This window comes from Choristoneura fumiferana, chromosome 9 (assembly GCF_025370935.1).
Source record: "Choristoneura fumiferana chromosome 9, NRCan_CFum_1, whole genome shotgun sequence".
Lineage (NCBI taxonomy): Eukaryota > Metazoa > Arthropoda > Insecta > Lepidoptera > Tortricidae > Choristoneura > Choristoneura fumiferana.
In genome coordinates, this window is record NC_133480.1 from 2,676,446 (window position 1) to 2,693,866 (window position 17,421).

The 17,421-nt window shown below is 39.3% G+C and overlaps 1 protein-coding gene across 1 annotated transcript in view; it reads left to right on the forward strand.

Annotated features, from left to right (window-relative positions):
* Vps45 (vacuolar protein sorting 45) overlaps window positions 1–9,055 on the forward strand; it is a 22,084-nt gene extending 13,029 nt beyond the window's left edge. Inside the window, exons 7-10 of the mRNA XM_074091875.1 lie at window positions 2,696–2,833; window positions 3,187–3,315; window positions 5,077–5,205; window positions 6,256–9,055. Coding sequence (XP_073947976.1) covers window positions 2,696–2,833; window positions 3,187–3,315; window positions 5,077–5,205; window positions 6,256–6,597 — 738 coding nt within the window. The 3' untranslated portion in view covers window positions 6,598–9,055. The remainder of the gene's footprint in view (window positions 1–2,695; window positions 2,834–3,186; window positions 3,316–5,076; window positions 5,206–6,255) is intronic.
* The last annotated feature ends 8,366 nt before the right edge of the window (window positions 9,056–17,421 follow it).

The following is a 17,421-nucleotide window of genomic DNA, read 5'->3' on the forward strand; positions in this document are numbered from 1 at the left end:
ACATAATCTTCAAAACCCACGACTTGCCGAAATCTGCGCTGTCCATGTGGTTTTTAGTGATCCTTTTCTGAATGGAATAATAAATATATATAATAGGTATTTCATAATAAAACCCGCGACTGTTTTCAGTGAAATGTTGAATTAGCACCATGTTTTGTTGCAACCGGTCGAATTGTTGTACTACCCTCTACATGAAAAAAGAAAGCACTTTTTGTAAAGAAAATAATTTCAACAAGTTTTTGTTGAAATCACTTGCTTGATATTGCATTATCATTTAAGCAATACTGATTCCTTTGAAATAAATTGGACTATGCAAGTGAATAAAAAGTTACTGTCTGTTTAAGAGTACATTGAAGTTACAAGTGAAGATAATAAAAGTCAGCATTACAAATATTCATGAAGTTTTTAAACCTGTTTGTTATTAAATATTACGCTCAATTTAATAATAGGGCAATAGTTTTACAATCATTTAGTTAACGGCAAGTCACCACCAAAATTTAAGTTTATAAGATACTAGCTTTTGCCCGCAGCTGCGCTCGCGTGGAATTCGGTTTTCGTGCGCTCTTCCTTCGGGATCTGTGCATTTTTCCGGGATAAAAAGTAGCCTATTGTCACTCTGGCCCGTAAACTATCTCCATGCCAAAAATCACGTCGATCTGTCGCTCCGTTTCGACGTGAAAGACTGACAAACATACAAACACACCCACACTTTCGCATTTATAATATTACTGGCGTTTACCCGCGGCTTCGCACGCGTAAATCATTATATACAGCAGTTGAATTGAAATTCCGGGATTTTATTAAATTCGCGTGGGAATTCCCTAAAATTACATCGTGGTTTTCATTGACGTTAAATTAAAACACCCATGCCAAATTTCATGACTCTAAACCCAGCGGGTTGTTATTTCGAGATTTATCTTTATCTCGTGGAAATATCGGGATAAAAAGTAGCCCATGTGTTATTCCAGAGTCCACCTACCTACATACTAAATTTCATGACTAAGCCCAGCGGTTGTTATTTAGAGATTTTATCCCTATCCCGTGGGAATATCGGGATAAAAAGTAGCCCATGTGTTATTCCAACGTCCTACCTACATACCAAATTTCATGACTCTAAGCCCAGCGGTTGTTATTCAGAGATTTTTCCCTGTCCCGTGGGAATATCGGGATAAAAAGTATCCTGTGCTTAATCCAGGTTATAACCTAACTTTTTGCCAAATTTCATCTAAATCCGTTCAGCAGTTTCAGCGTGACAAACATACTCACTCACAAACTTTCACATTTATAATATTAGTAGGATTATGGATAGCAAAGGTAGGATGTCCGTTAACTCGCTCCATAGTCCGGTAAACCTGTCCACAGCGTCTCGAACCCATAGCCCTTCCGTGTCGCTTCCTGCCTTGCTTCAATGGCAACTGTTTGTCATCCTCATATTATATTAGATGAAATATATATAGATATGATACTAAAGGCTTCATTCTTTCAAATGGCCTTTCGTATGGCCTGGTCCCCCCCCATAGACCCTTGATTTGAAACTCTGACCAACTATAACAAAAATAAACTTAAACCACGGAATAAGTAATAGTACTGCCGTACAGAAGGGACTCTCTCGAACAAAAGTCAAGTTTAGGTATAAATCGTTACTTACTCTTACGACTTGCACGCGATATTGAAACTTAGCTACACGAGCGTTCATATTCCGTTGGGCATCGTTGACTCGAAACCGGTTTGGCGGCAAGAGCGCAGGGTTCCCACTCGCCGATAAATAAATATAACAGTGGGTATTAATATGAACTTAATAAACTACCTTTAATAAACAAGTAACTATTCCTTAACATACCTATATAACAACAAAGCATGACAATGATAACCTAAATGAATTATTATTATTATAGTCAAAATACCAAATACGGGACTTATCACGCTATTTTTATACAAGTAATATTTACCCACGGGATGGGTATAAGCTTTCATCTTTGTGGAATCCTGTTATTGATAAGTGTCGGCGTCGGGATGAATGTTCGGAGGGACGATCGGACGTTGTTAGTGTGTGTGTGTCGGTGTGATAGGGTGACTAATAAAAGTGACCAAGTGCGGGTAGTTCGAAGAACTCGCGCTGCTGGGCAGACTTGACACCCCACACTTCAGTCTACTCGTGACCACGGCAACTGTAACGTTGCCGAAACGTCGAGGTAAATATTACTTGTGTAAAATAGCGTGATTAAGTCCATTTGGTATTTTGACTATGAGTGAGAATCGCGAAAGTTTAAAACGTTATAATGATAACTAACCTTTTGCCTACTACAGATTTCCGTATGGTGAAACCATGTGTAAAAATATTATTTCTGACCAACATTACAGAATTTTATCAGTAGATACTACAAACATACGAAACTTTTTCTAGCAGGGACTTAGGAATTAGAGAAGTAAAGAGAACGACTTTCAACATCTTTCGAATGTTGAAGATGATAATTCAGATTCCTTTTTAATATACATCCGTAAACAGAACAGTATAACTCAGACGGATTATATCGTTTCGAAGGCATTGTTGCAAAATGAAATAAGTAGGTACCTACACAAAACGAGCGAGCGGCAACCCACTGCCGCGCGCCCAATGATTGGGCGCGCCGGCTGAACATACCTAAACTGCGGAGTGTCCAGCCCCTGCTAAACGCCGTGTGTTGGTTGTTTGCAGAAAATGTCTGGCACAGTGACGAAGCACGTGACAGTTGTCGGCGAGTTGTCGGCGCTGGTGTCGCGGCACCATCTGCTAGCAGTTTCGGAGCTGGAACAGGAGCTGGCCTGCCAGAGCGACCACGCCAAGCATCTACAGGTACCGCCACCATCATCATCATCATTATCATCATCATCATCATTTCAGCGCATTTTTTTTGTATATATAAGAGGGGGAAAATGAGCAGACGGGTCACCTGATGGAGAGCGATCACCGTCGCCCATGGACACCCGCAACACAAGGGGAATCACAGGTGCGTTGCCGACCCTTTTGAATTTATGAATGAATTGGTGAATTAGTGAATTCGAAGTTTAATAAAAGTCTTATCCATCTTATGCTTTCTTTACCATATTGCCATCATCCCCCCTTACTGATCATGAGCTGTGTTTAGGTCAGGACGTTAAAAGTGAGTGGTGTAGCATTATTCTCATTGTTTGTTTGTCTGTCTACAGCGTCTCAAAGACCTGATAGGCAACGAGGCAGTCCGCGACCACGACGCCGCCAAGTTGGTAGCCCTGTACGCGCTCCGGTACGAAAAGCACGCGTCCAACGCGCTCGGCGCGCTCGTGGACGCCTTGAAGGTACGCTTGGGTATACATCGATGGTCAAAATATCGATCTTTTTTCATAAAATAATCGATAATCGTCAATTAATCTGATCGATCGATTTTTGGTAACAAAAAAAACTGCAATCAGACATTTAAAAAAACTTTTGCTCAGCTCGGGAATCGAACCCGGACGATATGAAAAATAAAACTTAGATTTTATTCATTTTAGATATCGTGTTTCATAGTAACATTTCTTGCTTATGACCTATACAGTATATCAATCCAATTTATAAAACGGGTCAACAAAGCGATTTCATAAAAAATCTTGTATAAACACCCACTGGATCAAATCAATAACATATATCTATTATTCGTGTCTTTTAAATAGACGTCTAACCACTTGATTTCTTTTTCATTTCTTGATTTCAATATTTAACTTTCATTTGAAATATCTTCGTCAAAATCTGACGTTATTTCTTGAATGAAACATGTGTATAATCTGTAGTAGCATAGACTAGCGTAGAGATGGTGGAAAATTTGACATTTTGACTCTATTGAATAAGCGATTTTTATTTACTTGCCTTAAAATTAAATAATTTACTGCATTTATAATTTAATAAACAGTCGTTGGAATTAAATCAAGTATTGTAAATAATAAAATAGACAAAAATACTTTGAGAACAATTGTTTTGCAATAGGTTCTAGGCTTTCACATCGCTAAATGACTGTGGTCGGGTTGATGGCGTCTTTGTTTACACTTTTCATAAATTTGATTGAAATACAATGTACCTACACTATCGATATCCAAATAAAAATAATGTAAGTTTTATTTTTCATAACAACCGGGTTCGGTTTCCATTCTGAGTACAATTTTTTTTAATGTATGAATGCAATTTTTCTTGTTACTAAAATCGATGTCATGGTTCCTAAGGAACATATCTTCGTGTGTCTTAAAGTTTCAGTTTTTCCATACTGACGGAACTGAATGTATACAGTGATTATGGGGCTTTAAATCCAGGGTTCGATTCTACTGAGCTACTTTTGTGCTGTTACTTTTTAAAAATGACCAGTGTTAATTTTTTTTCACACAAATTAAATGTTATTCTCAATGTATGCGTTGCGATACAATACTAAATTGACGGCACATTGATAAATGTTTATCTTAGAGATGTCAAATAAATGACGGAAATTATGCACCGCCATGTTCGATACACTGATTTAACAATTAAACTTTGAGGATCAATAAATGATGTAAATTTAAGTTTTTGAAAATGTTACAAAACAAAAGTAGCTTAGTTTCGTGAGTAAAATCGAACCTTGCTAATGCAATTGCTTTAGGTAAGTAAAGAGCTGAACCTTGCAGGCCGTGTTTTACAATTAACGATCTAATTGTAATGTAAGGCGACCAAAAAAGGCTGACAGGTATTTAATTAACTTGGATATATAGCCTTTAAAGGATGTCTTGGTTCGAACTGTCGCAAGGAGAAATCACGCCATAAGAATGAAAACATCTGTATCCTAGATGGATGTAAAAAATGAAAAAATCAGACTGCCTTAAAAAAATTAAAGAAACTAATTTGTAAGTAACTTAGATTAACAATCATCATCATCAGCTTACAGCAGTCCACTGCTGGAAAGAGGCCTCTCGCAGACCCCCCGCCCGCAACCCTCTGGCTGAAGGGGGATTAACAATCGGGATCTACTTATTACTTAAAATTTGAGAGCTGGTCAAGGGCTAATGCCCCATGGTTATCTACATTCTGTACATTTTTGAATTAGTCCGTGTTATTGGTAGGCGCGCGGCGTGAGCGAGGCGCTGGCGCGGGCCCCGCTGTTGGCGCTGGAGGTGGGCGGGGCGCACGCGCGCCAGAGCGACCTGTTCGGGCTGCGCGACGCCGGCAAGATCACCAAACGGCTCTTCAAGGTACGCCATCTTTGTTGCATTTCTAACTGCTGTACAATTTATTTATTTAATCGTATGGTCGTATGGTGGGTGAATCGTGGGTTCAAACCCCGGCTCGCACCTCTGAGTTTTTCGAAATTCATGTGCGGAATTACATTTGAAATTTACCACGAGCTTTGCGGTGAAGGAAAACATAGTGAGGAAACCTGCACAAACCTGCGAAGCAATTCAATGGTGCGTGTGAAGTTTCCAATCCGCACTTGGCCCGCGTGGGAACTACGGCCCAAGCCCTCTTGTTCTGAGAGGAGGCCTGTGACCAGCAGTGGGACGCATATAGGCTGGGATGAATCGTATGGCGTAAAAACAATAAACAATTGCACTAAAGAAAGAAACTACAAACTAGCTATAAATCCACATTCAGGGACTATAGACCCCACGGTTAAACCAGATGGTTTCAATCTACCACGCAAACTCTGTTGCCGCTTAAACAGACTGAGAACAGGACACGGACGCTGTCACTACTTCCGACACAAGTGGGGTTGGCGAATGCGGCGAGGAGGCTCAAACTATGGAGCACATTGTACAGCGCTGCAGTCTGCACCAGTACTCGGACTCCCCTGGAGATCTGTACAATCTAACACCTGACGCAATCTCGTGGCTTGGGACTGCTGTAGAAGAAAGAAAGCGAGATTTATTTCGGTTCTATCAGTACCACCACCTTTTTAGGGTGCCTTAGCCAAAATGGCAAAAAACGCACCCTTATAGCGGGGTTTCTTAAACTCTTTGCAGCCGTCACTTTCACAGTTTAATCAATTCCACGGACCCCTGTCAAAAATTTTTTTTGGAAATGTCCTAATAAATATGTTTACGACTGATCTACTTGCGGACCCCTGCTACGGACTCCTAAGGGGTCGTGGACTTTACTTTAAGAACCTTCAAAAATGGCATTTGCAATTAAACACTTAGAAAAGCCTTGAACAGAAAAGTTGCACTTTGCTCCCTCTCGTCAGGGAGGAAAAGTTACTTTTCTGAAGGAGAGGTGTGAAAAACAAATTGTTATTCTTATTCCAGGGACTCAGCGGCGTGGAGAATATCTACACCCAGCACACGCCGCTCCTCAAAGACACCCTGGAGGACCTGATCAAAGGGAAGCTGCGAGAGAACCTCTACCCCACGCTGGGGGGCGAGGAGATATCCTACGGACGCCGCCCCCAGGACATCGTGGTCTTCATAGTAGGAGGCGCCACCTACGAGGAGTCTCTTTGCGTGCATCAGATCAATCAAGCAAACCCTGGAGTCAGAGTAGTCCTTGGAGGTACAACCATACACAACTCTGCGTCTTACTTCGAGGAAATCAAGTCCGCTATGCAAGGAGTCCATAGGATACACACGAGGCACATCAGAAATGTATAAGTTAAGTTGCAAGGGATGACTGCAATTTATTTTTATTATTATTATACTTGCCAGCTTTAATTTATTTGGATCGAACGCCAGTATTATTTATTATGAACATAATGCAATGCATAGCTTTTTGTATAAAAAAAAAGCATTTTTGTCGCTGGGAACTAAGAAGCTTGAACAAAAATACACCGGGTCTTGGCAATTCATAAATCATTAAACTTTCTTAACGTTACGATATGTTAGTTATTTAGAACGTTTTTGTGAATTTTGAACTGATTGTGAACCAAAAGAAGCACCAAAAACAGAAATTAATAAGTCGTTTGTACAGTCAATGGCAACAAAAGACGATTTTTTATAAATAAACAATAAAGTCATGTTTTGCTGTGCTTTACTTTGTGAATAGTTGATCAAGCTTCATTAATATAACTATAGGAATGAATTATTATTAAAATGAAGGTCTACAGTCAGCCTCAGATGCCTCACAATGTTCAAGATGCGATTAATTTGTACGAGCAACGGCGCTGACTACCCTTATTGCAGGGAATTTTAAATTTCCTACTTCAAATTTCTAATTTAAAATGACTTGAAACAAACAAGTGTTCAGGGCTCGTTGTTTACACTATAGTGAACGCTTTCTGCATAGATGTTGTACTTGCGCGTTTGTCGAACCAGAGCCACTTAAGAGAAAAACACTGCATACAGATTGGGACTGATTTGTTGTTCTGTATATTATTTTTCGGCTCCTTGGATCACAATATTATGAATCACATTTTTAATCGGTCACGTCTAAGCAGTATAGAAGTTACAATTTGTGACAAGGTTTTTGCATGAGCTCCTTTCGATCACGTATAATGGTCACTCCACTAGTTTATGGATAAGCTTAGATGAGTGACAGCTGTTAATTTACAAAAATATCTGATAGTGGTTCTAAAAGCGAAGTATATATTCTTTAAAGTAGTGTCAGATATGAAAAATTTACCAGAACCGTTTTCGATATAGATTGGACCACGTTGAAGCGAATTGGCTTAGTTTTTTGAAAATATCTCCATTTTGGTAGCCAGTCATTGACTAGGAAAATAGTATTCTTTTAAAGGTTTTCTCAGGTGATGGACCTCAGGTTAGCAATATAAATCTGTTAACGAAGATTTAGAAGAAAAAACCGCATTGCCTATTGGTAATATTCGGCAAATCGAAATGTCTGTTCACTTTATTCTGCAAACCAATTGTTTTCTGCATATCAAAGTTGACAAAACGTTGGTTTAGATCCCAGAGATCACGAAGAATTTAGTAGACACATACGCAGGTATGTCGTAGGAATGAAGTCTAATTGAGATTAAAGCGTATGTAGTGCACACTGCGCTCATTCGATATGTTTTTGTTTATCTATTATGTAGTGAACTCTCTGCGATATCAGACTCATGCAACATAATCTAACCTCAATTCGAGGAAATGCTACGTAAAAAGAATTGCAACACGCTCTCCAACAGCTTTTTTGAAGATAAAAATATCTCTTAATGTCGGACGGACGGCCTCGCGAATGTTTTCCTTTAATTTATGATTGAGACAAGCTTATATGCGCCTATAAGCGTTTTACCTAGTTTAATTCATGAATTGGGCACATGGTAATTTATTGCTTTTCGAGATGGTAAAATAAGAGGTCATTACGGACAATGATGCGTAAATATTGGGTTGTGAAACCTTGGTTTATGTACTGTGAAGAAACGGTCCAAGGCGCGTGTACACTTCACGAAGTACTCTGGTATTGATTGCAGATATGTGTATTAGGTTTAACATGCGTTTTGCATTTTGGGTAAAGATTCCGCTATTCATCATCTGTTCCCATCATTTGTTTTGCTTCGCCCCGTAGTGCCGTGCAGTCTTAAGCTGGGTGGGGCATATACGCTTTTATAGCCAGTTACTTAGTTGGTGATCTGGTCACAAGCGATTAACGAGTTCTATATTATTAGCTAAGTATTATTTACCGTGCATCTCGAAAATTTCATTTATTTGCAACTACGGGAGCAATGTATCTTAAATTCTGCGCAATTATTTCTCACCCAAGGTCTCTAGCCATATTTTAACCAAATATAAATAGTTACAATCCAAGTAACTAGTTGCTTGTAATTGTAATGTAAACACATACGTCTCAACTCGGTTATCGGCGCATAATTATGCTTACCGTGAACGATATTAAAGCATTGAAACGACCTTAACCATATATTTTAACCATAGCAGTTTAAAAAAAAACTACGTGTTCATATAGCGATTTTTTTTGTTTCACATTCAGAGTTACTGTTCCGGTTTCGCGCGCCTCGATGTATAGTTCTGGTATGTTTTACGTTCGATTATGTATTGTCGATAGAAGCGTCTAAGCTGTTAGATAAGGATGATCAGTTCTTCTTTGGTGCAATCATAAAATAAACTGCACGATAACGCTGGAGGCGATTTGATTGTTAGACTCTTAGCATAACATTCGATGAATCGCAAAGCCTGAATTGCATTCCTTGATGTCTGTTATTATGTAGCGGGTTCTTGTCAAATATGGCCGGAGTATTACAAAATAGTCGGTCCGTAATATAAAAGTTGCTAGATAAGATATTGCAAAGTTTGGTTTAGCCGGGTGCACGTTTAGCAGCAGAGTAAGGTTGCGTTCATTCCAGTGTAGCATACGATTAAAAGTAAACATGAGGGCAAAGGCCCTTTAAGCGTTATAAAGTGCTAGAGATCAGAGTTGATTGTACGACGGATGAATTCGCATTAGGCTTTGTTTTAACAGCAACTGTGTTGCCTCAAAGGTTTTGGTATCTGAAATCGCAAGGTGCAAATTGCAATAAGGTTTTCACTAGTGGCTTATTTAAATCATAAAAAATTGAAAATCACCTCAACTAGGATCTACGAAGTAGGAATTGTAGAAAGTATAAAGCGCGTTAATAACCAATGTTTCAATTTTCAATGAATTCTAAATGAATGTCTGTGGCATCCAAAAACGTTTAACCGAATAGTCGTGTCTATCTGATTCGGTCTCGCCCTTGCATTTCATCTTTTGTGCCGTCAAACTAGGATCACGGAGTTCACGGATGAATATATAAAAAATCTAATTTTTGTATGCACCGGTGGCCGTTTCGAATAAAGTCCCGTTTTAACACTTGGCAGCACTCCAGTTATGAAAGTAGGAACTACCGCAGTTCTAGGTAACATTGTCCCTCGTTCCATGCTGTGATACTGTCAAGTTGTAAGTGTAAACTGTCTTTTGCAGAACAAACCGTCATCTCGAAAGAGCATGGACTGTGCTGACGGGTACGCGGCTATATTACAAAAAAAATTGTTCGCGTTTCTTTTTCCGCAGAGAATTTGAATTATTTCGTATATTGTGATGTCGCTTAAGGAATAAAATCCCTGTTGAAAGAAATCAAATTTTAAATACAGTTGCATGTAAAAGTGTATGAAGCGTCAATGCAAAGACCTGTCACTTGTATTCAGCGTTTCTGATAGCAGCAGTTATGAATCAGAGGATAACAAAATGGGTATCCCGAATGGATCTTAGGATATCTGTCTGTATATCCAGGGTGGCAGCTTGTCGAGACCATTCTTTGTATATCGTGAAACATCATGTTAACTTTGCACAGTCTGTGTGATATAAAACTGTGTTCTTGCAAGTTGTTATAGAATCACTTGGGTGTGACTAAAGCATCGCTTTAACCAGGATTTTAGAGTGAGATTACACCTAATTTATGGAGAATTTGCTAATACCTCGAACACCTTAACGAAGTGGTAACACTCGAAGATAAGAAAACCTTTGCGAATATTGAAGCTATGAGTAGCATTCGTTTTCTTAGCAGGTGTGAATGTAACGCGTATTTCAGTGTTTGAGTCATTGGTTCCGTGTTGCTGTGCATTCAAATAGCACCTCAGTTAGCTGGTCCATCTATCAATGACAGCGACTCCATCGCATGACGCACGCAGAAAGCAAGGTTACAGTTACGAAAACAAAAGAGAACTTCTATTAGTTGATAGGTATCAGAGAAAAATGATAGACTGGCGAGACTTTTCGACTGACTTGATTCCGTAATGCGCTCGGTTCTTTAATGCGATAATCACTGCGTTAAACGCAATGAGTTTGGCTTGCATCAATTTTGTATAGGATAATACATGCGCTTTTGCCACTTTTCTCACAATGTTTGCTAATTAGATTATCAGGCGCATTACGTTTAACTCAGCGTTTGTCGCATAAAAGCGCTTAAACATGGCTATTTATGCGAGCACAAAGTCATACTATTTAGAGTTATTTTAATATATTCACCGGTATCCATTTTAGTTACCTGTAAATATAAACTATCTCTACTTAAAAAATAAATATCGAAGTCAGTATTTTATCTCCAGTTATTACTTTTTAATGCAAAGACGCCAAGAAACAAAGTCAGTGTACATGCCTCCGGGCACCTCGGGAACATTTAATCGTAGATTGTACTGAAAGAGCATTTGGCGACTCCCACGCAGCACGTTAAACAGCAGTGCGGAATAACGCTAGATCCTCAACCGGTTGATAATAAAACTTGCCAAATTCATGATATATCGGTAGAGCAGAATCAACCCCTTGCAAGCGAGCACCTGGTATGACAACTGTACATGATTTTCATGGCAGATCAAATGTAGTGTATCTTTGTGTTGATAATACGCACTTTTTTTTTCAAAATTCATATAACTGCCAGTTTTGTCATTCCCCCGATCCAAAAACTTGGAAATGGGCAATATGAAATGATTAAAATATGCTATTTATAATCGTTAATTGATGTCTCCTCAAACGTAAACCGTGTGCTAATAAATCAAACACATAGCACAGCCGACATAGATTCCGTGAAGCAAAGTAGCTTCATTTCCAGTTAGCTTTCATATCCTCTACTTTAATTTGCTTCAGGGGTCCATATTGATTGTTCTTCTTCTCCTGTGTTTTGAAGACACTCCAAAATACGTCATGTGTACCTCGCCTGCCCGCTTATCCACGTTCATTAATATAAATAGATCATTAAAATAAGTCTTCACATATTGTGATATTGTCGAGAACATATTGAGCGCGGGCTGCGATTGATTTAGGTGTCGAATACATCCAAGTAATACTCTCATGGCTATATAGAAATGCAGCTATTTCTCAAAATAATTTACAACAATGCGAAGATTATTACACACAGAAATACCATCAAACTGTCCTTTTAATCCACGCTAGCGAGTTGTTTTATTATTGGGAACTTTGTAACTCTTTGTATTTAATGTCAACGTACTCCTTGGTAGCGTTACCGCAGACCCGTTGGGTGGAGTTAGTGCGACAATGCGCGCGTTACTGCATCATCGGTAACACTAAATGTACCGCGAGTATATAATACCGGGCAACGTAGATCTATACAAAAAAAAGTAACACTGCAGCCTGAGTGGACGCACTGGAGACTAGCATGCCGGTTCCTACTCAAACATGGCGGTAGCAATTCGCGAAGCACGAATGTAGTGAATGCTATAGTGTGCAGGTTCTCGCAATAACCCTTAGTTTGATTTTCAATAGTGGCGCAGAAAATCTCCAGAAAATATTGTAAAATGTCAATAGGCACTTCTCACACCTAGAACCAGCTGTTTATTTCTATGAATGAATATGCTTCATCAGTGTCTTGCATATCTAAAGAGTTTTTAAGATTCCGCTATTTGATCTGTGGGAGATGTTCACTCGAGCAAAGCATCTGGTCTACTTTGGGATATCGTTCGTTTTCTCGGAAAGGCTTGTCGCAATTGGCGTCGGTGCAACCAGGCGTATTTTAGGAAGGTCTACGACAGTCCAGTTTTATTCCAAAATATCTTAAAACAAAAATTGAGCATGAGATTTGCTTTGTGAAAACTGTACATGTATTATAGTTGACTATTAGTTGTGCTTCACTGAATCCTGTTGATCATATTTGACATAGTATCCGCGGAGGATTTGCTCGGAGAAAGACCGGCCGACCGCATTGTGCTAGTCATGTTCCCCAAATGTTTCATCACAATGTCTACCAACGTAACGCATGGCAACAACCGTCGCGGACTCAGTTAGTATGATAATGATAAGTTGCATCAGCCCTAGGAACTTCCCGTGACAAATATTAATAGTACTAAGCGGACCCTTGTGGTATGGCAAGAATGCACTAGTTGCACAAATGCCATTCTGGTAAAGAAGAAGTCCAACTTGGATACAAGTGGAATACGACATGTTACAGTCTTGTGGCCGACCTAGTTTTATTGTACAAAGTTGTGTTAAAAAAACGCTGGTACAACATGGTTTTTGAATGCTTGTACAGGCAAACTTCAACCTGTAACTCGAGATGATTTCACGAGTTCACCAATACGGCACGATGGTGGCAATCTATGGGAACGGCGTCCGGGAACCGGGACGAATCGTGTCTCATTATCTGTATACATCCCTTTGCACCTATTCATTTAATTTCATTGTTTTAAATCTACCTTGATGATCAGAGAAATGTAAATATTGCTTGGCCGAGCTATTCATTATCTCCCCATATCGTCAAAGCTTTCCAATATTGTAAATAAAACCGAGTAAACGAGCAACATGTACATACCTATTCTGGAAGAATCAGAATGTTTAAAATTTACAGATAATAGATTTTGCATTCACGCCTGTGTCCTGATGGAACATCCCCAAGACATAGACGCCGTTATCTCGCTCCGTTGGGTTTAATTAAGTAAGTTAGCAATATCATTATAGGGCAACTGCTGCTACTCCTGGTTTTGCTCATCTGAATAATGTGTTAAAATATAATCATAAGGTAAACCACTACAGACCACAATTTGGTTAATGTATCACAAACTCGGAATGTGTGATAGGGTATATTTTTTACCTGCTTAATTTACTTTTCAAATTATTAGCAAGATTGCACATAAAAAAATTAACTTTAGTGGCGTGCACTGCTTGCATGAAGATTTGAGAAACTCATGTTGAATTGTATTTACACACGGCACAAACAGCTATGCTGTGCTTCTCATTATTGCATTGAAATTTTGTACAGATAACCACCACGAACTTTAAGGTCTCAGGTAGATGTGTCGTTTACCTGTGACGAAAAAGTAGGTTCGTGAAAATGAAAACTGCTAAAAACATCTGTATAGAGTAGTTCCCTTCCTATGACAATACCACAACCATCTCATAGAGACGACTGTTGTGCCACAATTATACGTCGATTATATCTGTGCACTCCCGCGGCAGGAAAGAGTCTATCTTGTATATTTTAGATACTTTGGGCGAAAGAAAAATCCAGTTCCGGTAATATATAGTAGCTACAAAGAGAAAAAATGACTCAACACCTGGGTCTTGTTTAATTTCGTATTTTTTTGTTTCAATACGTACGTGTACTTTTCAACATAATTAGGTGTAGTTATAAGGTAAATGTACTAAACAAATTGACTTATTTTTGCGGAGAATGTCAATATAAGGGCTGGGCTTTACTGCTATGGAGCGATATATTCCAATAAGTGTTTGGGAAGTTCAAACTAGCTTGATCTTGTATTACACACTGCTCAATGGTTTGACATAATGTTAATGGTTCGTCGATCATCCGCAATATAAAATAACTTAAATATTCAAGGAGTTATCATGATTGAATTTATGTACCTCTTGCAAATTTGGTCAAGCGAGCATGAGGCCCGAGACGTTCTGAAGGCGTTTGACTGATGAAGTGCTGCTTTGTAAACTTGACTATGCAGAAATTTGAACGACATGTAGAAGTAGAGTGCCAATTTGAGCACCCGTTCACCCTTGTCTAGGACGTTAGGCCATGCCTTACCGGCTGCTTTGGCCTGCAATTTACTTATGATCATTAATCAATTATTCAAGATTGATTCTGATTATAAACGTGACACTACTTGTTCTAGTTCTAGTAACCAGGCTCAGAACATCTCTCTTCTACCTGTATTTTATACAAGAAAGCCAACATGGATAAAATATAGATGTTGTATAAGTGTAAATGTAATATCCTTCACATGAATGTTAACACAGTTCCTAGACTTTGTTACCTAAGAACTCTCCTTCCAAATTGTATTTTGCGTGATAAAATGAGCGCCGTGGTCTTATAAATTGCTTCAGCTAAATTACCGACAATTAATAACTGGCAGTTTTTTTTACAGCCATCACTGGTTTCAATAGTTCTAACTCACTCGCTTCTGGCTCGGTTAAAACTGTTTGTTTGTCATTAATAAGGCCAGGAAAAATAGGCGTAAAACATTGAGTAATGCATATACACATCACGCTTATCAATTGTGGCAGGTCCGTTCGAATGGTTGATAGGATTATTATTGGTCAAAGCAGTGATTCGATAGTTAATGCTAATGGCGATGCTGCTCTGGAATGTTCTCCGACGTTGTCGGATAACGACGGGTTTTCTAAAAGCACTGTAAACATTATTTATGTGTATTGGTAGATGGAGAAATTAAAAACACCTCTACGAATTGCAAACGATGTTTTATTTATTATAGTAACTGTTGAGTATTAAAATGCATAATCAATGAACTAAAACAATTACTTTGCTCACCTGCGACCTAAAGGTGATTTTTCACCGGCGAGGCGAGACGAGGATGAGCGAGAAGTTCGTTTACAAAACGCGCGATATCGTGCTAGCTCGCACCGGCTCGCGGGAGACATCCCAATACTAATATCAAGTCCCGCCCATCCTCGCCTCGTCTCGCCTTGTGGTGGAAAATCACCTGAGGCGAGACGAAAACTAAATTTTGTATGCATTCTCGCGAGCCGCCGCGGGCGCTCTGCCATACTGATAACGATTCACTTTTGCTAGCAAAGAATACAGCTATAAGGAATAATTGTTTTATTGACAAATTTACAAATGAACAGTAATTTTAGTTGAAAATACAAACTGAAATATAGATGCACAGAAAAAACAGAAAAATAAGACCATCACTGGGAATCGAACCCAGGTCCTCGGTAATCCGTACCGCGTGCTATACCGCTACACCACTGATGGTCAACGGTACCGACACAAATTTCCCGTATGCACCTCATATCTCAGCTTGTTTGTTTCTTACTTAGTCACTTAAGCAGTGACGCTAGCGACATCTATGCCGTAGCCCTCATCGAGAAACTTTTTCGGCACTCCATTGGAACTAACCGCTCACCCGGACAAGAGATATCGTTACTAAGCAATCAAATTACGATTTCAGTTTGTATTTTCAATTTAGGTTTTACGGGATGACCGTAAAAGTAAAAATTTGGAATTGAAATAAAAAAATACAAAAAGATTCCAAAAAACCAATCTTAATCTGAGTAATTTTAGTACCAGAACACAAAATCAGCCCGTGCAGGCTCGCGCGCTTGGTTAAGGTTTTATTTCTTCAAAGCGCGCCCTCCGCCGCCGGAAGCTCGAGCAGCTGGGCTACTCCGAAACTCGAAACTCGAAGTTCGTGTCGTGCGGTCCCTCTGACACTTATACTATTTAATACGAGAGCGAGAGGGACCGCACGACACGAACTTCGAGTTTCGAGTTTCGGAGTAGCCCAGCAGGGCCGCGTGCTGACTTACAACCGGTGTTGCCAACAATACAAACAATTCTCGTCTCGCCTCGCCGGTAGAAAATCACCTTAATAAAAGTCGTGCAGGTCACGGGTGCGCAAAGTAATTATTTTGGTTCATCGCTATGGACCTCCGCAAAGTAACGCCTGATTCAATAAATTAAGATATTAGTTCGGTAGTCGGTAAGAACGACTGTTTAAAAAAAAACACTTTCTGAATCAAAATCAGAGTTAGGGGACATCGATAAAGTACCCCACTTTTTAGCTTTATTGCTACGAAAATTGTTCCTGTGTCATCCCCCCCCCCCTAAATGTGTAAAGTAATTTATGGATGGAGGTTGTACAGTCAACAGCAGAAGTACTCAAAACTAAACTATTACGGTGCTAAACTACGTACACGACTACTGCCAAGGTAATAAGAGAGTATTAAATTTATCATTTTAAGCGTCACAACTGGTCATCTACTTCTGCTGCTGACTATACAATGGCCAGACCTTTGAAGATGCGGAGTTGAAGTGAGAACTGGGTTTCGCTCAACTAATCATGCTTCAGAATTATTATTATTCAGCCCAAATAAAAAATACAAACTGAAATATAGATGCACAGAAAAAACAGAAAAATAAGACCATCACTGGGAATCGAACCCAGGTCCTCGGTAATCCGTACGCGTGCTATACCGCTACACCACTGATGGGTATAGCACGCGGTACGGATTACCGAGGACCTGGGTTCGATTCCCAGTGATGGTCTTATTTTTTTCTGTTTTTTCTGTGCATCTATATTTCAGTTTATATTTTCAATTTAGGTTTTACGGGATGACCGTAAAAGTAAAAATTAGGAATTGAAATAAAAAATACAAAAAGATTCCAAAAAACCAATCTTTATTCAGCCCAATGCAAACCATGGCACCATTTCACAGTAAACATCAACAAGTGTTAGCAGGTAAGTGACACCGCATTGATTAACAAGGTTAATCGTAATGACTTTTGCTTTGAAAAGGTTCTATGGTAGCTCATGAATTAAAGTCTTTGACCGTACGTACCTATATTACGAATCAGTCAGTATCTGACACCAGGTTAGTACAGGCCCTAAGCTATGACTACGGAGTGCAAAATTAGCACTTTGTATCTTGCCATCCCGCTGACGCTTATGTTATTTAATATGAGAGTGAGAGAGACGGTACGATACGAACTTCGAATTTTGTAGTAGCCTGCAGGTCTTTCGGAAAAGCAAACTTAAAAATGCACTACGTGTGGTGCTTCTAACAACTTCTAAAAAGAAAACTAG